This window comes from Carya illinoinensis, chromosome 7 (assembly GCF_018687715.1).
Source record: "Carya illinoinensis cultivar Pawnee chromosome 7, C.illinoinensisPawnee_v1, whole genome shotgun sequence".
Lineage (NCBI taxonomy): Eukaryota > Viridiplantae > Streptophyta > Magnoliopsida > Fagales > Juglandaceae > Carya > Carya illinoinensis.
Window position 1 is genome coordinate 26,419,006 of NC_056758.1, and position 21,293 is coordinate 26,440,298.

General features: G+C 30.8%; 3 protein-coding genes across 4 annotated transcripts; all 3 read right to left on the bottom strand.

The window, feature by feature from the left end:
* Window positions 1-6,435: 6,435 nt before the first annotated feature.
* Window positions 6,436-10,464, bottom strand: LOC122316929 (F-box protein At2g27310-like). 2 transcript variants are annotated; one of them, XM_043133791.1, is made up of 2 exons: window positions 10,137-10,464; window positions 6,436-7,708 (listed from the first exon to the last, which is right to left on the bottom strand). In XM_043133791.1, exon 2 carries the CDS (start codon window positions 7,700-7,702, stop codon window positions 6,575-6,577), a length of 1,128 nt encoding a protein of 375 aa, XP_042989725.1. In that variant the 5' UTR covers window positions 7,703-7,708; window positions 10,137-10,464; the 3' UTR covers window positions 6,436-6,574. The 2 variants fall into 2 exon arrangements, with proteins under 2 accessions (XP_042989725.1, XP_042989724.1); XM_043133790.1 differs by having other exon boundaries at window positions 10,194-10,462.
* A 3,751-nt stretch (window positions 10,465-14,215) lies between these two features.
* LOC122315203 (outer envelope membrane protein 7) lies at window positions 14,216-14,615 on the bottom strand. Its single transcript, XM_043131001.1, has one exon. The coding sequence runs from the start codon at window positions 14,549-14,551 to the stop codon at window positions 14,375-14,377; it is 177 nt and encodes a 58-aa protein (XP_042986935.1). The 5' UTR covers window positions 14,552-14,615; the 3' UTR covers window positions 14,216-14,374.
* Window positions 14,616-16,863: 2,248 nt separating this feature from the next.
* LOC122317098 (small nuclear ribonucleoprotein SmD1a) lies at window positions 16,864-21,053 on the bottom strand. Its single transcript, XM_043134016.1, has 4 exons — window positions 20,895-21,053; window positions 20,698-20,774; window positions 17,307-17,498; window positions 16,864-17,221 (listed from the first exon to the last, which is right to left on the bottom strand). Exons 1-4 carry the CDS (start codon window positions 20,906-20,908, stop codon window positions 17,160-17,162), a joined length of 345 nt encoding a protein of 114 aa, XP_042989950.1. The 5' UTR covers window positions 20,909-21,053; the 3' UTR covers window positions 16,864-17,159.
* Window positions 21,054-21,293: the final 240 nt, after the last annotated feature.

Below are 21,293 nucleotides of genomic sequence, written 5' to 3' on the forward strand. Positions count from 1 at the left end.
TTTTTGCTAGTAATACGTACCCTTGTTTGGAATTCGACGTATTGAGAATGCATGATTTGTAGCTGGCTTTTAGGTTTTCACTTGGTTGGCCCTAATTCTAGGCTCGAGATACGAAGTTAGGACTATTAACATTTTTAAGTTAGAATAACTAATTGAAATAACTATTTTTACAACTCAAATTTAAACGAATGATAGTTCTATAAATTTTTAATTTGAAAAAAAAAGTTTAATATTTTTATAAAGTCTCCCTATTAAATTGGTCGATTTAATATAAATTAATCTATAGTTCTTGACCAAATTCTAAGTTCTAAAATAGAAAAAGAGATGGACACATAAAATTTAATTCTATAATATTTATTGAGTATTTAATACTGTTCGAACAATTTACACTAACAACTATAAATGTTGTGTGGTTTACTTCATGTGTCTCTCACACAAACTAAACTCCAGAGTTTGGTCAATAACTTACGTGCATATGTAGAGCACACATATGTCAAACTAGGTGAAACTATCTAGATTTATTTAAAAAAAAAAAAGGTGGGGGAAAAAAACCAAGACGCCCGAGATGAAGGAGGCCAAAAGGGTAAAGGGGAAGACTACTCTATCTCGTGAACAACTTGGAAGAACAAAAAAAGAAAAAAAGGTGATACAAAAGAGAAAAGAAAAATAAAAGAAACCCATATAAGATACATAACTTGAGAATAAAACCAAGATGATGGAAAAGGATGAAACAGGGAGGGAGAAGTGTAGCAGCTTGAGCAACACAACTTCCACAAAAATCTATAAAACTCTATTCTCAACTTTATTTCTTCACTATTAATAAAAGAATTTCTTAACTTTTTACGTCCAAATATCTAAACCTAGTCAATTGGTCCACTTACATTGATTTCTCGAAATCAATAGCATCAATCTTTTTGTTTAGACAATTTTCTTTTAGCCAAAATCATTGTGTCCGCCTTTATCTTGCACCTACATGTAAAGAAAAGTACTTCGAGTGATCCTAGCTAGTGAAGAGATGTCTTAGTTAGTAATTGTGAGAGGGGTGTGTTTAGTTAGTGAAGCGATCTCTCATATTAGCTCACTACAATTAATTACTATTTATTAATTTTTATTACTATTTATTATTTTTTCACTATTATTTACAGATTATTTAAGATTAGATCAACATTTAAACATAGTCTTGTTAGTAAACATTATGAGAGTGTAATATTCAAATAATTTAGAGTGCGATGGATCTTAACCCTTCAATTGCTTTCCTATCCAAGATTACAGAGCGGGAAATCTTTTTCAATAGTAACAATTGATTCAAAAGAGAAATGATGCTCTTCGAAATAGGGGACTTCAACAGTATTTTTTTACTTAACGATTAATAAATAAAGTATTTTTTAATAATATTATGAATTTTCTTTTTTTTTTTAAATATTTAAAAAATTAAAAAAAAAAAACATTAAAAGAACTATTATGGGGATCGGATCCATGTGTGGCTGTAGAGCCACTTTATTCAAAATTGGCATAACCCTATGTCCCTGTCGACTACGACCCCACAAACATTAGGTGATTGCTAGCCCGCATAATCCATCTACCTCACCATTTATTTAAATTTTGTTCTTGACATGAGAGCTACATGAATCTTTTTAGAAAAGTGTGGAGCACTGGAAGCTTTGTGACATTCATTGCATGAAAGCTCTTGGCCCTTGGATCGGTTTACCTATCCTAATTAAGGCTATTGAGTAGAAAATCTTCTTCAATTGCATGAACTCGTTCAGAATTGCTAGCTGCAATATCCTACAACTAAAATGAAACCCTAGGCAAGCAGCCTTTTCACATGAAGACTGTGAACCAAACCACCTTCACGTGAACATGAATGATCTCTTAGATCATGTAGAACATGAGATCCGGATTATTCCGTTTGTCGAAAACTTGCACTTTTGTGTTTTTTACAGACAAATTTATAAACTTATAATAGTGATCTAAAGTACAAAAGGTAAAGACCTTACATTAATTCCCATGAACCCTGCCATTCTTGTTTCTTTCTTTTTTATCAAATCTAAAGTCATGAAATTAAACTGAAAATCTTCTAGGGATAAAGTAGATGACACTAATTACTTTGGTGCTATGAAAAGGATCATCGAGGTCATGGCCAACATTAGTTTATTTTGTGAATGGGGGTGGCCTTTAGATTTCATTCCTTTCCCACTTCATTCCAACCATAACCTGGTGAGTAGTTCAACGCTAAAATACCTAAATAAAGATGTAGTGTGCCTACTTACCCAAGAACCAAAAATTACAGAAAATTCAAACAGGATATTAAAAAAAAAAAGATCAGTAAAAAGTTATTCCCAATAGCTATGATTGCCATACTCAAAATGATTTGAAAGCAGAATGGAATTTAGGAGATCATGAAGCCTTTTCCCGAAGAGATGCCAAGAAAATTAGCCAAAACGAACATAATATACTTGACGTGGAAGTGGTGGCTATATATCCTGTCCTTGTGAGTGAAATGTCTTACAAATTATAATGTTATTCTCTCATTTTCCAATATATATATAAACGCATTCAAACAAAAGGTGCGGAGGACGGTGATCGATTGATGCGATATTGAGATGTGGGGACTACTGCAATAAGGCCACATGCCATCAACCATGTGTCATTCAATGTTCATTTCAATGTCAAATCTGTGGTTGTTTTCTGGTTTCTAGAAGCTTGCACTGAATATGTAAAATAATTTAAAAATTTAAAAAAAAAAAAAACAAAAAAAAAAAGTAGCTTAGGATCAGCATTCCATGTCACCAAGATTATCTTGAAATATGGACAAAAGATGCCAATAATAATAATTGTTGTCGATTAGCTTTTTGAAAAACATAAAAAAAAAAAAAAAAAAAAAAAAAAAAAAATGGCATATTGTTATAAAACTAATTAAAAGAGAGAGTAAAAGATAAAGAGAGAGAAAGAAAGTGAGATGAAAGAATGTGTAAAATTTTATATTGAATATTTTGAATAATATTTATTTATATAGGAGTATAAATGAGGTCTTGGTAGTCGTAATTAACAGTTAATGATGGTCAATTATGATGACTACGGGTGGTCAATTATGACGATTACGGACAGTCATAATTGACGACTAAAAACATTATGCTAAATTTAAAATATAAATTTAATTAATGTTATAAATTACAAAATAAATATATTCATAACGTTAAACCAGATGAGCCCTTCCAATTCATAGCTTACAGGCGAAAGTATATGTGGCAGAGAGCTAAAGAGATTCATGAAACCAGCTGCATGATTTAACTTATATCATAAACAGTAAATAAAAATATTGATTTGGTTAAATTAAGGGATTAATTCTCTCATCATTAACAGTAAATCGACCACTCTATTTTCCAATTATATAAACTCTACTGTACACATGAATTTATTATATCCAAGTGATCAGTAATGAATATGAACATATTTACAACTGTATAAATTAATTTTCTAAATATACATAACTTTATGGAAAATATTATTTTTATCTATAAAATTTATCGACAAAACTCACTGATTAAGTTGTTACTTAATGCCTAATGAAGTATTTTTTTTTTTAATGAATTTGTGATTTTTTTATATTTTTTAAAGATGTACGGCCTTGTTTGGTTAACTAAAATTAAAAATCTCATCTCATCTCAATTTATCATTACACCTTTTTCAAATTCTCATATAAAATATAATAAACAATATAATTTTTTCAAATTTTAATACAAAATTAATATTAAAAAATTATATTATAATAATATTTTATTTATTATTATTTAAAACATCTCATCTCATTTGTATAACTAAATGTAGTGTTTAAAAAAATATTTAAAAAAAAAAGATTTTTACTGTTCGGTGAAAAATGGAAATTCTCGATGAAAAAGAATCTTGTATAGGTGTAGCATCGCCCCTTTTTCTTTCCCTTTATTCTATGTTCTCATTGATTTCATTGGAGTTTTAATTTTTGTAAAGGTCAAGACTGTTCCAGGGGCCCATACACCAATAATTTTGTTATCCCGTGGGGTTTGAGTTCAATGTGATTCGTTATGTTTCGTTACGTAAACGCCTCATATTTAAATAAAATATTATTTAAAAATATTATTTTTATATTAAAATTTAATTATTTATTTTATTTTATATAAAAATTTATAAAAATTATAATAATTAAAATGAGACGAGAGCAAAAATTCACGTGTCAAGACGAAAAAATATAAAACATTGGACCGCTTGTTATTTAAATTATCATTTTCTTTTTTGAGATTGGTCAAATCATGGAAACGATTCCAGTGCAAGCAATATCTACCTAAAAAGATTATACATGTGCCTTATTTACGATGTTATGATCAATCACAAAGCAATATGTATCTGACTGAATCTAGCAACCATATATTTTAAAAAGATAGAAAATAAAAAATAATTAAATAGTAACAAAATTAAATAATCAATGACCAAAAAAAAAAAACTTGAAAAACCTTTTCCCTTTCTCCAAGGAATTTGCCTTGGATGACTTTGCAATAGTATTATATACAGATATAAATTATGCAAACATTACATATTTTTATTGAAAATGAGTAATATTTATTGTTAAAAAATTAATTTTTTTATATAATATTTATATTTATTATTATTTTTTTAAATAAATATGTGATAATTATATATAATTTTTCTTTTATAGACAAATACCATGTTATCATTGGTTATTACGTGACAAATACGAGATATAAGTTGCGGAGATCATATTGATAACTCTGCCAATCCCAAGAGTCAAATAATAGTTTTTGAAATAAGAAAATAACAAAAAGTTTAGTCACATGTTGGATAAATTAAAGTGGACGTATTGAATCTTATAATACAACTGCAAATGGCTTTGTTGGCAGACTTGGCAGGTCACAGACTCACGGGTATAATATATTTCTTGAAGTTAGTGATGAATGGAAGTTAAATAAAATATTATTTTTTAATATTATTATTATTTTAATATTTAAAAAAAATAAATTATTTATTATATTTTATATGTAAATTTTAAAAAATTATAATAATTTAGAACATTCTCATTTGTTTGACTGAATTTATTTTTAAATTTAATTAATATCAACACTTCTTTATATTTGTCTATTTTATTTAAATTCAATCTCCACATTAAATTAGTTATTCATTCTCTATATAATAATAAAATATTATTAAATTAATATTTTTTTAAAAAATTTATTTTTGTCATATTTTATAATTCTACCAATTTAATATTATTAATAATTAAATTAATATTAAAAAAATATTTTCAAAAGTCATTTAATCCTTTAAAATGGAAGTGTAGAATATTTTAATATTTTAATTGTTGAAATAAAAATGTAGAAATAAAAGTGTAAGAGGAAGAAAGTAATATTTTAATTTTTGGTGAATAAAAGTGATCTTCCATCCTTAGCTCATGACTGTAACAAAAATATAAAATATTTTAAATTTGCTTAATCCAATGTAAGTTTTTTCAAATTTTAGCCAACATCCAAGCCAATGAGGGTACTCTAAATGAGATGAATTGAAAAGCCTATTGCATCCAAACCCAGCCAAAAGAAGAGAAAAGGCAACATCAAGAAGCCATTGTAAAATATATATATATATATATATATATATATTTTGAGATATGATAGTTACAGTATAAATACGCAAGTGTCGTATAATCATTTTAAAAAAATTAAAAAATACGAAACTCACGTAAAAAAAAATTAATTTTTTAATAGTGAATTCTGCTCTTTTTCAAAGTGCCTATATGACACTTGCACATTCCATGACTATATGGCATTGTTCATGTATTAATTAAGACATGCAATGACCCATCCAGAATTTGTTCCCCTTCGCCTGGTATCCCCTCGTGTCTTGTATTAACATTGCAACAATATTTTTCCATACTAACTAAACATATCAGATCAGTTTTCATTTAATTCCTTCAAAGCAACATTCCACAAAAGATTGAATAAGATAGGCAGTTGTCCCAGTAAAATTAATGAGGAAGTTGAGAGGGATCCGTCTATGATGCAGGAAAAGAAAAAAAAGAAAAATGGCAGATTGAACCAATCCAAATGCAACAGAACAAATCTTTGATGATCATTAGACGTTAACAGATTGATCAAGGGAGTATATATCTATCTATCTAGCTTTGCCATTCATAAGCCACATACACCACACACTACAAAATTTTTTATTTTTTAAAATTTTATTTAGTTTTATTCTTCTTAAAATAATTGAATTCTTCTACTAATAATCTATATACCACACATTTGATAAGAGAAAAAAATTAAAAAAAATAACAAAAAGAGTGATATGTGGTGTATGAGACTTATAAATAGAATTTTTCATATCTAATCTATCCAAGAAGATGAAAAGTCATGCCTCAGCCTGGAGTGTTGATGCCTGCTTCCAAAAGGGTTTTCATAGCACATTAGATCGGTTATCCTTTTTTATAAGTTGGGAGCAAAATTGAATATCTACATCAGAGAAAATTACAAACATTGAAAGTCTGTTGCAGCATTTTCAGCCAACAGTGTTAAAATGGAAAAACTTCCGTTTATAATATGCAGTACCAGAACATTATGAATGCAGCAATGCCGCTAAGGATACACAGTCTGTCTAACCTGCTTTCATTTCTTATCTTCTCCTCTTTTAACTCGCTCTGCACTTTTGAGTATAAATGACAAGACTCTAGAACTTCACTGTAATTTTTGCTCCTACGGCAGCTTAGTGCTTCTTTCAGGATAAGCAAACTGTTCCTTCCATTAACATGGGCACCCTCCATGTCTTCCAACTGCATGCTTAGCTCAGTTAACTTGAGAGTTGTCTGAACGCCATCTCCCTCAGTATGGGTCACTCTGAATTTCATACTAAGGATGCATTCCACAACTTGACATGGAAGAATGTCTTTGGCAGGAAGGACAGATCCAAAGCGTAACACAAAATCCTTGTCTGTTGGCCAATGCCTTTGTCCACCAAGAGGGCTCCAGCTAGCAAGATTAGCAGCTTGATTTATTTTACTGTTCACAACAATCCAGCTAAGCCGGAGTCCATCACGAAGCTCCCGCCATAGCTTTCCATCTTTCCTCTCTCTTTCGATAGATGCAATTCGTGGCAGACCATCAGAAACAGAAAGTTTAACCTCACCATCATTCTCATCATATCTATCTGCATAGTTTAGAAGATCAATCCGAAATGGGCAATTGTAAAACCAACCATCAAAGCCATTTGCATTTGGAATGCCCCAAAGAACTTTTGAGCAAATTATTTTATCTTTGTAGCTGATATCCACAAGGGAAACAAAATCTGAGGGCAAAACACTTTCAAATTCGTCTGTGTCACCATAGTATTCAGCCTCAGTCCATTCTTCAGGGTACTCAGGATAGTTGATCCACTGGTTCTCAGAGACTTCCTTGTTCACAATAAGGGGAAAACAATCTGCATAGAACTTTCTGAATCCACCGATGGATGATATTAAACTTTTGACATCTTCCCTATTGGTTGAAGGCCACATAGAAGAACACACATTTTCCCATAATTTTTCTTCTTTTGATATAGAACAGAATGATGCACAAGCACAGGCTGCACTTGCCAAAGTTTGACCATCAAGACGCCTTAATATATCATAGCAGAGATCACTGCTCAATGATGCCATACTCTCTACAGGTGCAAATGACACAGCCATAGACCTCTGATCATCAGAGGAACAAGTTAAAGATAGAATACAAGTTCACTTGATAATAACAAAGTAAGAGAGATGTGTGTTTCAAGGCATTTGCAATATGGTTTGACATCACCATCACCTTTTTTTCAGCGAAAAATCCAACATATAAACTCTCTTAAAATGTATCACTTGCACAGGGCCTTTATTTTCTCTTGGTACACAAGTTAATTAATACAGTTGCCACTGCAATTATTCCCCTAAAAGTTTCAAATAATAACAATAAACTAACAAAAATAAGGATAATAACGGCAATAAGCAGAAGGCTTGTTGAGGTATTCTATATTCAAGAACATATTTCTCAATTACTCCACATTCCATAGCATCAAGCATGGCCGGCCTTAAAACTGACAATTTATTTTCAGATACGGTACTCTCCTCCTACCTACCATATTAGTTTTTTTTTTATAAGTAAACCTACCATATTAGTTAATTGTCATTTTCCTGCATAATAGCAAGTTAAGACAAGTATGTAAAGGTATTTAATTTTTATCTAGAAAATCAACCAACTTTGGTTTAATTTGAATAGAGGATTTTAATATTTTGAGCATTGATGCACAATATTCAGTAAAGTGCCACAATTTAATTTTAAATCCTTTTACAACCTACTCCAATCTATAGCTTCTAAGCAACATTGATAACAGTACACCTGAGCCTCCTACAATTTCAATTTTGACCTGGATTTGGGTCAAAATGGACTTAATTGGCTTTTTCAATGAGACTGGATCCAAAAATCTGAAAGAAGTTGGATACAGAAAGATTCAGTAGTAACATAGTTGGGCTAAGTTTTACAAGATCCAATAAGATATTTGGTTATATTTAAACAGAGTCTAGTAGGAAACTTCTCCTAAACTAAAAACTAGCATGAGTATTGAGGACAAGGCACTTGTTTCTGCTACCTCCAATGGTGTCATTGGAAGACTTAAGAAAGGAATTTCCTTTATTTAACTGAAAGTGTAAATCATAAGATTGCATTCATTTTTGTGAAGAAAGTTGAACACAATTGCTAATTTTGTGATTGTAAACTACCTGTAGTTTGTCTACATGAAAACAAAAGCTCAGATATGATAAATATATGTGTCTAGATTAAAAAATTATAATACACCATATGACCGTGTTCATTTATCTACATTTTGAAAGTATCACAAGTACAAGTCAAAACCCCAACTAGTAACCAAAACAAGAACAAGTCTGCAAATCTTTTCTTTTTCATTTTCACGAGACACTTTTTAGCTTCAACAAAAGTTTAAAACTCAAAACATTTGTATTAGCATGCAAACCTAGGCTAAGACTAAGTATTGCACTAGATGCTTAGAAAGCCCTCATAAAATTTTTGAGAATGTCTACAGACACAGAGATTACACAAAAATAAACCCACAAACTGATGTGACTTCACGTGATGCGTTAGATCTACTTTACATTAAAAATAACTTTACAATCTGACGTACTGCATTAAGCCACATCAGCTTGTGGATTTATTTTTTTGTAATTCCTTTATGGTGAAAGTATTTCTCAAATTTTTTTATTGGAGAAAACCCTCATCAAATTTCTCTCACACATTTATCAAAAAGAGTAAAACAATAGAATAACTGTACTATAAGTGATTTAAGTATTAGAAGCAACTAAGTTAAATGCTTGATGAATTTTTTTCCAGAAGATCAAGAATGCTTCCAAAAAAATGGCACCAATACTTGGGGACTTCTCCATAAGTCGGTATTAAAATTTTGTGTATGGCATTTTACATGCATGGGGAAGCAGTCAGAGATACACTGTTATTACATTCTGATTCAAAGAAGAAATGTTCCCAACATCGATACCAAGAAAAATCTACTAGAAACCCATCTAAGAGATCAAGCCTCAGTCCATAATGCCTCAAGTGAATTGAATAGTATTTATTCTTGACAAAACTATAAATAACGATATGATGTATTAGATAATAAAACCGTGCAAGAAATGGAAACAAATTCTAAAACAACAAAAAAGGGGGGCCAATTTAGAAGCTGACAGCTTTTGTTCTGCGACTAAAAACCAACATCCAAAGAATAACCTAGCAAGTAAACTAGGCATTCATCCTTTAAAGAGAGAAAAAAAAAAAAATACAAATACAAACGCAATTCATCTCAAAGGAGAACTATAAACACCTCTCTATGGAAGATCATATGATTTTTTTTTTTGGGGGGGGGGGGGGGGGATGGGATGTAGCAGCAACATAACAAATGCTTGCTACCTGGACTTTCTAAATTACTCTTCTTCCTCTTTTGCTGTCTCTTTTTTTACTGAATATGAGCATTCAGATTTTACAAAAACAAAAACCTCAAACAAATGCGATTTCAAGTTATTAATTCAAGAACAAAAAGAAAACAAGTGCCACTGGGAGAATTTTACAAATACAGGATACCTAATTCAATTCATTCACATGGTAGAACCAACCACTGAGAGAGAGAGAGAGAGGCACCTCATAGACTAGCGAACTGAGGAACTGAAACGGGAAGACCCAGAGGAGGGAAACGGAGAAGAGTTGGGGAGGAATTTAAGGGAAGGACGAAGATCTGAAAGCGAATCCTTTGGGATATTGATTGACTAGATCATGAAAGTCGTATGGAGGGTTGGGTTTGTCCGTTAGTTTAAGGGTCACTTTCGACCGGTCCCAGAAGCTTTGTTCTCGGGTGGTGTGCTCTGTTTTGTCTGTTACCTTGGCTCGCCACGGTGCTATAGCTAGACATTGTGACTTCCCATCTTTGCTTCCCCGTCTCCGGTGATCTTTTCTGCTGTGATATTTCATCCACCACACAACTCTCGCCACGTCATCAGATACAGGTCATTGTGTAACCCAACTTGTCTAGATATTTCTGGTACCTTTTTTTAATTTTTTTTTTTTTTTTTTTGCTTTTTAAATCGGCATATTAAATTGCATTTTCCTTTTGGGGTCAGATTTCAAATTTTTAATGAACGGTGAAAATTGAAAAACATTAACGATATATTAGAGAGATAGCTGTAAATTGAGTAATGTTTTGCGGAATTTGTTAGTGTTGTACAGTTTTTTTTTTAAATATAGTCTATTATTAAAAAATTTATTTTTTTAAAAAAATAATGTTATACTCTATACTCTCATCTTATTTTTATCTCACTATATAAGATATGACATATTTATTATCATTTAATGATAAATAATCATCTAATAAAAGATTATATAATAATCATAAATGTGTCGTATCTTATATAATATGATAAGAATATGATGTGGTGTAGCATATAGAATTTTTTTTAAAAATAATTATATAATATTTATATATTTACTACTACAACTATTATTTCTTTTTTTTAATTATTATTAAAGTTCTCTTAAGAACTCTATAGGATACAAATAAGCACGAGACAATTAATCATGTTTATATGTAATGAGATATTTCTAATGATATAAGAAATGATTTTTTTTTTTAATCTCAAATTGATGTATGCTACTTTAAATATTATATTTAATTTATATAATCAAAGTAATAATAATAAAAAAATAACAGCTTAAAGCTGGTGCTCAACCGCATCTACCCATCTCTCATGATGTATCTACCAGTCTTTCCCTGAGTTTGAATAGGCTTGGGAAACCAAAATATAAAAAACTGGAAGCAAGATAGGTTTGGAAAAGGGTATTTATTATTTAAGAAAGTTGACTGAGGACTCTTTTTTATTATTACTATTATTATTGGTACAAAGTCCCATTCCTTTCTTTCGGGTGTTCAAAGATAAAAGATGAATATAGTTTACATTTAATTAATATATAACTTATTATTTTTATCTTTTTATTTAAATATGCACATATTTTAGTATTAAGATAAAAATATAAAAATAACAAATCAAATATTGATTAAGTGGATATTTAAGTTGTAAGATTTTCAAGTAGAATTTCTCTTTTGTGATAATGGCAAGAGCAATGCCTTCCCACATTGAGGATATTTTGCCAAATATGAGCCAGCAATTTCTTGCCTAACATTCCCCATTTTACCATTTATTTCCTTTGTTCATAAAATCATAGGATGGATTCATCCACAACCTCTTTATTCTTTTGGCTTTGTTAGGTCATGAACTTGGAGATGCTAATCATTGTTGATACCAATTTCAGGTGATTTTTCGGACACCAAATGAATGATATGTTGTTTCAGCACATTGTTTCTATCATCACCAATTATCTATATTATAAGAAAAAAAAATCTATTCATCATCTTATAACGTGGTATTAAATGATAGGTTCACATGTAAAATATAATAAATAAATTTTCATTATCTACAGTCACATCATGAGATGATGAGAAAATTGATGACAAGTATCATTATTCTTTTTTAGGAGAAAAATCAGTAAGAAAAGTTGGTTTTATTGAAAAATGGAAAAAAAAATAAAAATAAAAAATAAAATTGTGGGGAGCTCTCAAAGAAAGTAGAAAAGAGAGTCCAGGTGTTTTTCATTAAAAGATAAAGTTAACTAATTTTTAATTATTGTTGTAGTTTGTCTTGAAATCAATTCTTCCAATATATTTGGATTGGAAATGATGTTAATCAAAGCGGTCCATTCACCAGAATTCTACTAGTGGACCATTACTTCACATGTCAATGAGTGCGCAATGTATTTTAGATTAAAAAAAGAGTCAAAACATGGGTGATCATCTAAACACCTAAAATCTTACTAAAAAGGGAGAAAAAAAGAACTTATATATATAACAAAGAAATACAGGTCTAAAAATCTTAGGTAACTAAAAACATTAGTCTCACTAATAAAAAATAACGAATTAATGAAAGAGTAAAATTAGATAAAGTTTCAAATAAACAAGTCTTGTATAAGTTTTTGTAAAAAATTAGTCTCACTAATAAAATATAAATATTTTATAATTTTTTTAAGATAAAACCTACCTTTTACAAAGATTTATATTTAAGACTTGTGCCAATTATTTCAATACGAAATAACTTTAGGTATCATTATGAAATAGCTTAGGAATAGGTATCGATTGGTGTAGTACCTTCGAAAGATATGAATTGTAGGCTGTTAGGGCCATTGTACTGCGAGGGTAGGGTAGTAATCATGAAGGTTGCTGGCCTGCTGGCCGGTGGACCAGAAGGTTTGCTAGTTGAAAAAGGACAATTCTATCAAAAAAAAAAAAGTTGAAAAAGGACAATGGACATGTCAAGGCTTGCTGGCCTGCTGCCCAGGTAACTTATACCTCCTCCTCAGTCCTCCCCCCCACGCCCTCATAATTGTCATGATTTAAGGTGGATTCTGATTCATGAAACAGATATTTTTTTGTTTGTTTCCTTAGGAAAGGGAAACATTTTAGTTATAAATGATTTCACAAAAATAAAATCTATAAACTAATATAACTAAGTATATTAAATTATAAAATTACATTTTTTTTTTCTATTTAACAGATCATATAAAACCATGTCCAAGTTTACTTTTACAAAATCCGAGAAATATTGACACCCCATAGCTCCATTATATTATATGTGTAGTGAGACTTAAAACCCTTGTCCATGTCAAAAACCTTGCAAGAATAAATGCAAATTGATTAATATACAACTCTTCCCCGTTTTCTTTTTTTGGGTGTTGGCGGCGGGGGGGGGGGGGGGGGGGGTTTAAACAAGAAACCCATTGCTGATGCCCACATCCATTATTGCTGGTTGCTTGCTGGATTGTATATAACCCCCCAAGTCTCCATCATTAAAAATGCTCTGGCCCTCTTTCTCTTGCCTTTTAACCTCAAGATATCTATTTGAAAAATGTCCCTTACCTTTGTTCCATCCTTGGGTTTTGTTTATATTTTATTCGAATCAAAAGCTATATAGATTACCCATTTTTTTTGCACCAAGGAAGGGTGCAAAACCTATCATTTCCAGAAATCAAATGAGATACAGAAGAAATTACTTCTTTTCCAGAATGAATATCATCATATTAAATAAGCTAAATTGCCAAAGACAGCACAAATTTCATTGTCACCATTTACTACCAAACAAACAATAATGTCTAGCAAAATTCCAACCACTACAGCTCGAAATAATTGTTGGATTTAAAGAATTTCCGTAGAGGAAGAAATATATCAGAAATAAAAAAAGGTATTGATCCTAGTTCAATAAATGACTGCAGTTTACTACACTACATACACTTTCTTCACTTAGAATCCGTCTAAAACCTAACATCAAAAGTTGATCTTACAGCTACAGGACGAAAAGAAATGTTTTCCCAACCTATTATTAATAATATTATTTTAAAATCACATTTCGTTTAAAAAAAAATTCAAAATTTTTTATTTATTTTTATATTCATGGTTGTCCGGAACAGTTTTCGTACACTTCGACTAAATTCACAGATTTTGAAGTTTAAACCTATAGTGATATGAGGAGACTATTGGAAAGCAGAACCCAAACCTATCCAACTGAGCTACCCTCAGGTAAAAAAAAAAAATCAAATAAATAAAACGAAAACGAAGACATCAATTGAAACACGAAGTTTCACCTTTGATTGACCATTTTTCAATTATAAAATATCCATGATACACTTTCAAAACCGATCTCCAACTCAGTTTAACATAATACAAGACAAGCGAAGCGCTTCAATTAATTAGCACGGAATAAGATTCTCACCAATTTCGATCCTCACTTGTCATCGGCGGCGGTCTCTTCGTCGTCGGGATCTTGAGTCGGGTCAGACTTGCCCATGGCGGCCCGAGCCTTGTCGAGTAAGGGCCCGAAGGCGAGCTCGATGGCCAGCCACCCGAACGCTAGGGCTCCGAATACCACCAACGCTTGCTTCGTACCCTTTGATTTCCCCATCTTCCTTCTTCAAAGCTTTGACGAACGGTCCGATCGATTTTACGTATATAAAAAGGATAATGATAGCGTATTACCACCCTTTCGATAGTGTTTTGAGATTTTTATTTTTTTTATTATTTTTTTAAAGAGTAGTGCTCAGTGACATAACCTTAGAAAATCTACTTCGATTTCTTTAAATTACTTTCCATCTTTAAATTTAATTGATTTTATCAAAAGTTAGCCTACATTAAATTAGCTAACCTTTTTTTATTCTTAATATGAGCTATAATAATTTCAACTTTTTTTTTTTAAAAATAAAAAGTTATGTAACAAGTCTATATTAATTGTTTATTAATTTCATATTTTTCTCTTATATTATTTTGTTATATTTTGATATTATTATATTATAGATGTGAGATTTTTATAGATTATACATATAGAATTTTTATTTACATATGAAATTTTATCATTTATATATATATGAGATTATTATATTATAGTGTGGGATTTTTATAGATTGTATATATGAAATTTTTATTTATATATGAGATTTTATCATCTATGTATGTATGAGATTATTATATTATAAATTATTGGATTATAAAAATGAAAATGAATATGATTATTGGAGGTTATTGAAAATTAGGAAAATAAAATAAAAAAGTAATTAAAAATAAAAATTTATTAAGAAATATAAATAATAAAAAATAATAATATTTTATTATTATAGAGAATGTGATGGCTATTTTAATATAGATTTTAAGTATTGAGTGATTAGCTAAAAGTTAAAAAGTTATATATTTTTCAAATTTTGAAAATTTGGATAACTAATTCAGTGCCAATGCTCTTAAACCAACTGAGGTAAAAAGTTTTTTTTTTCTTATTTTCTTATTTATTTTTTATATTTTTAAATATTTTTTAAAAATAAAAAAATTTATAATACCACTAAAAAATATTTTTTAATTATTAAATAAAAGAAAAACTATTCTACACACAAATTCAGATCCCAAAGTATTTCTATTTTTTAAAATATTTTATTAACATCTATAATTATCAGAAAAAGTTATTAATTAATAATTAATTTTTTAATTATTAAATAAAAAAAATAAGAAGATATGAAACCTATCATTATTCACATAAAACTTATAATTTCTAGTAAAAGCATTTCGGTTTAACCGTGTAAATTAGTTTGGATCAGCGATAAAATAAGATGAGATGAAATAATTTTAAATAAACGATAATAATTAAATAAAATCTTATTATTACTATTTTAAAATTTAAAAAAATTGAGTTGAAATTTGAAAAAGTTAAATTATTTATTATATTATATGTAAAAAATTTAAAAAATTATAATAATAAAATAAGATAAGATGAGATAAAAGGAAATAATATTTAATCCAAACGTTCAGATGATAAATGGACACGTGGGAGCATGTCGGACTCGTAACGGCGCCGCGTAACTTCTTGATCTACGTTCGTTCAAAACTCAAAACAGATACAACCTCCACCCTTCCGTATGCCAAATTTAGGCCCGGTTTGGTCATTCCAACTTATTTTATTTAATTATTTGAATTCTACGTGGCGTTTGAAAGACAAAAATATTGTTTAGATTGTGAATTGACATCAATTATAAATATTAAATTAAAAATTAAATAAAATATTATTAAAATATAATTTTTTAATATTATTATTATTTTAAAATTTAAAAATCCTAAATAATTTATTATATTTTGTACACAAATTTTAAAAAAATATTCATTTCACTTTCTCCACTCAAAAGTATTCAGCTAGTAGATACTGAACTTGTAATTTTTATTTTTTGAGAAATTATACTTTCACATTACATGCCAATATGTTATTTATCAATTTTTTTTTTCTTTTATTTAAACACACATCAATATATATATGTTTAAATAAAAAGATAAAAATAATAAATCACATATTAATGTATGGTGTATACCATAGAAGATAATAAATAAAATTTAATTTGTTCTTTTTTTCTTTCAAACATTTAGCATTTTCTTTTTTTAAATCCCTCGTACATTTTTTTAAAAAAAAATCACAAACTCATTATAAAATATTTTTTTAATCACTAAGTTAAAAAACCAAAAAACAACGAAATTGTGCAGTATCAATCAGCTTCAGTAAAAATAAAAAATAATTATCTAGTCAATGCATAAAGCACACCATTCATATCACATAAATAGTAAAATATAATTTATAAAATTTAAAATTCTCTCTCAAATTAAATTAAATTATCTCATCTCAACAATGTATGGTGTAAAAACCTCATGATAGCAGTACTCAACCATATTTTGGGTCTAGAAGAGGAATTAAAAGAAATTATACTTATCGTATAGAAATATGCAGTAGAAGTCTATGATAATCCTAGACAGTACACTACTTATGTGGCCCAAACAAATCAGGCTCATCTGATTCTCCCATTAAATAGAAAAGAGACTACTGATTGGCCAGCACCGTAAATGAAACTTTTCCTGAGATGATCAACTTCTCTAATAGCCCTATTTAAGAAAATACCACACCTACACAAACTCAAAATACAAGCTCCGCGCAACAAAGGTGTTTACATAAGCAGGCGCCACAAAAATTGAAATCAGTGCAGCATGACTTAGCGGCCACGTCCGCGCCCACGTCCACGTCCACGGCCACGTCCCCGTCCCAAAGGCTTCCCTGTAAAAGCTCACCACATGCCCCCAAAGTGTAAACAAAGAAACATCAACATGAATTGAATTGAAGTTGGGTATAGTTGCAATACCAGCAGTTGGCTTCTTGGGCTTGACCCTAGGTGCCTCTTCGACCAGCAAAGTCTCAAGATTCAAGCTGTCAGGAAGGATATAATATCGTATATTGTTACCCCTTACGCTTAGATGATCCAGAGTCACTGGATTTTTTCCCTTCAATGTAAGTTTCACCGTCTTCAGGTGTGTATTCATACTGATATCCACACCTGCATCCACCAAGTGAATAAGGAAACTGCAACACTATTGTAATGAATCAACGCAACTCTGCCTAGCTTGAAAAAAAAAGAAGCAAAATCACAGCTAAAGAAAATTCTAATACTAGCAACAACAATGTGTGCCTGTCTCCTTAAAGATCGAATAGAAATACATATTGCAAATTCATGCATTTTGAAATTTTAAACTTAAAAGGAAAGGCAAATTCATACAACAATGTGTGCCTGTCTCCTTAAACTCTGCAGAGCTTGAAAAACAACAAAAGCAAATTCACACATTTTGAAGCAAATACATGCAACAGCAGCAGATTTGTGCTGCAATAAACAATATAAGTGTACAATAAGATTCATTCAAATAGATAAAAATTCACTGAGAAACTTATTAACTAATGTGCTTTAAATGAAAAGTTGACCATTTGCTGTCCAAAGAGTGAAGATTTTGAAGCAGTACTTCTGCTTCATAAAGATGAAATTTAGTCTATGTTTACCAGCTTAAAATCAAGAGAACTCATAACTAGAAGACAGATGGGATCAAGAGTTGGCAATATTACATTTCAGAGATATATATATACATATATATATATATGTAAATATAAAAATATATAACCACATACATACATATATATACATATATATATATACGTGGTCAACAACCTATAAGGACAAAAGTCTTCGGGGGTGGAAAATACACATATCCAATTCTCCAACAGGAGGGACTTTTCCCTAGGCGCTTTCATTTTTAAGGCAGAAGCTACCCACATCTAATTTAGTAAACCGTTGTCAATTTTGTGAATCAGCTTTTTTTGTGCATTTTGGGCAGCTCTTAGAAGCAAGCAGTTGATCTTCACATAATAATAAGAAACTGTAGCACTTCCCAAAGGACCCTAAAAGATCCATCCCTCACCATATACAATTCAGGCAGACTACCGTCCCAACATTTTTTTTTATAAGCACAATGCCTTCCTCACATTGTCTTTGCATGAAATACAAAAATTGATGAAAAAATTATTTTTGTTCCCGATCTTCTTTCAACTGTAAAAAAAACAATCCTCTCTACAAAGCAGGCAGGCCCTGTACAAAGAACCGAAATTTCTCCAACCTTTCTGTTTGCGTGCAATGTGCACATGTCAAAAAGAGCAATTTCACATATAACAATCCTACACTTTGAAACTTCATATGGTATTTTTTTAAAACATTTTCATCTCCTATTTGTAAACTAAATACGCTGCCTAATCCACACACAGAGAGAGAGAGAGAGAGAGAGAGAGAGAGAGAGAGAGAGAGAGAAGGGGGGGTGGAACTAATAATAACTGTTCCTAGATGGCAATGGCAAGAATACAATTTTATGATAAGATCCTTCAAATCCTGGTGAAGGTAGAGTCAATTTGGTAGACAATAGTCTACAACTGGTGCTGGGGAAGCACGACGACACAACCTTATAATAGAAATATGACTTAAAGACTAGGTCCTTTAATACCAGAGTTAACAATCCTCCTTAACACTTTGCCTTGCACTTGTATAAGGCACCCAAAATCTAAGACGCCACATGCAACCCAATTTGATAAACTTGTACTGTCCATGTTATCAAGTTTGTCTCCAAATAGAATTTCAGGCAATTATATATTTATACTATCGAGAAAAATGAAATCCTACAGTTTTGTCCATCTCAATACTACCTTGCTTACCCCTCATAATATTTTGAGATACAAGATATTATGAGTCCGCTGGAAATTTTCTGAAACGAATCCCACTTCAGATCAAATTGATTCATTTGCATTAGGAAGGCAATTAGTAAATAGAAAGGATAAAATGCGTTGACGATCATTCTCTTTTCATAAGATGTATTGAAGACCATTGTTGGTTAGAATACAAAAACAAGCTCTTCGTTAAGCATTAGGTTGGATACTCAAACGTTCAACCATTTTGAAGTCAATTGTTAAACCATGATATGCTTAGTTCACATTGATGCAGTTGATGCTTTGAGATGGTACCCTGATAAGATGGAGCATGACTGAGCACACAGGAATGAGAAAGACATATATTCCCACTGAAACACTAGTACAATCAGGAATATGCAAATCCACAGGGGCTTTCCACCTCCTTTCGAGATGAACCCTTCTACCTGATTTACCACCAAAAAACTTTGAATTTTTGCTATTTATCACTCGGAAACAAAAAAATCAATGAGTCAGCCCCATTAAAAGTTCTAAAATTCGTTTTATTGAGTAATACAGAGGGAATGCTCAAGCTATAATGGCACAAGTTCTTGAAATTCCATATATAAATTGGAGAGAACATCCTAACCTCAACCTTACCAGAAGGTAAGATAATTGTTTTTTTTTTTTTTTTGTTCCCCCTTATAACAGAATGTAGGCATACACCAAGTAAACGGAACATATACAAGAGCAATGCCTATTCATGACTGGGGAGACAAGGAAGTCATGAATATTCATGTCATTAAAATCTATTACAATCAACCAATAGAATAAAGTATTAAAGATAAACATTCTAAGTTCGTCCATTGACCGCTCGCGATCTCCAAAGCTTTTGTCATTCCTTAACTTACCAAGGTAAGATAATCTTACAGTAGAAACCTCCACCAAAAGCTAAGTTCCTATGTCTCTTCCCTGGTTCCCTTAATGAAGACATGGGAAACATAATTTTGACCAGAAGAAGAATAAAATAACTAAAAGGAGAAACCAACAAGATTAAATTAGCATTTATTTTGTTCTCCGTGTCATAAATTAAATCCAAGAATTTACATTGATATTTCACAAAAATCTCAAGTTAAAATCTAAAGGCAATCCGAAGGTTTGCAGTCTTTATTTGTACTTGAAACAGGAAAAAAAAAAAAAAATGGGTAAAAATTACACTTGAGCTTCAACCCGCTAAAAGAACCTCCTTGCAATCTATTTGACCCAATTTGTTGCTTCCAAACACAAAGCTTAAATCAGAGATATACCGCAGAACTGAAAACATAACCAACAACTACTGCGTCTAATTTTTTGTCGAGATAGCGTAGATATAACATTACCGTAAAACGATGCAAATACACAGAATGCTGAGGTAAAATGCCAAATAATGAGCATCCAAGATTCACAAAAGCGAATAACCGATTACCTAGGGTTTAACATAAACCCTAAGCATATTAAAACCTGTACTTAAACAAGAGAAAGGGCAGAACTAGGGAGACCTGTTATAGTTCCGTGAACAACGGTGCCATTTTTCAGCTCAATTGAAACGGTCTCGTTGTTCAGCTTCATCAAAAATCTGCTCCATTTTCAAATTAGATTTTCATACATTAAAGAAGAAATAAAACCAGTAATAAGAAGAGAATTCATAAATATATTAGAATAGGGAGGTAAGAAACTGGAGAGAAAGTTTATGGACCTGACGAGCTTCATTGTGGGCAGGCAAGGAAGACCAAAGGCTTGGGGCTGGAAGAAGACGCGAAACTCCAGAGACAGAGTGAGCAACTTTTTTAAGTTAGGGCTCGGGCTGGCTCGCGCTGAACCAAAGCATTTTCTGTGCTTCTCGAAACGACGACGTAGCTCGAGTATAAGTTTTCTTGGACACCCTGCACTTTGAGGTATTTACTTGGATCTCCCGCGCGTTCCGCAAGTATTCAAAAGTTTGCATTTCTCGAGTTTTTAATTTAGAAAAATGATAAATGCAAGCGCCTAATACAATCGGCGCGCAACCGGCTTGTCCACGTCACTCCTATTTCATTTTAAAATTATATAAAAAATGATTGAAAGAAAAGATTAAAAAAAAGAAAAAAAGTGCATT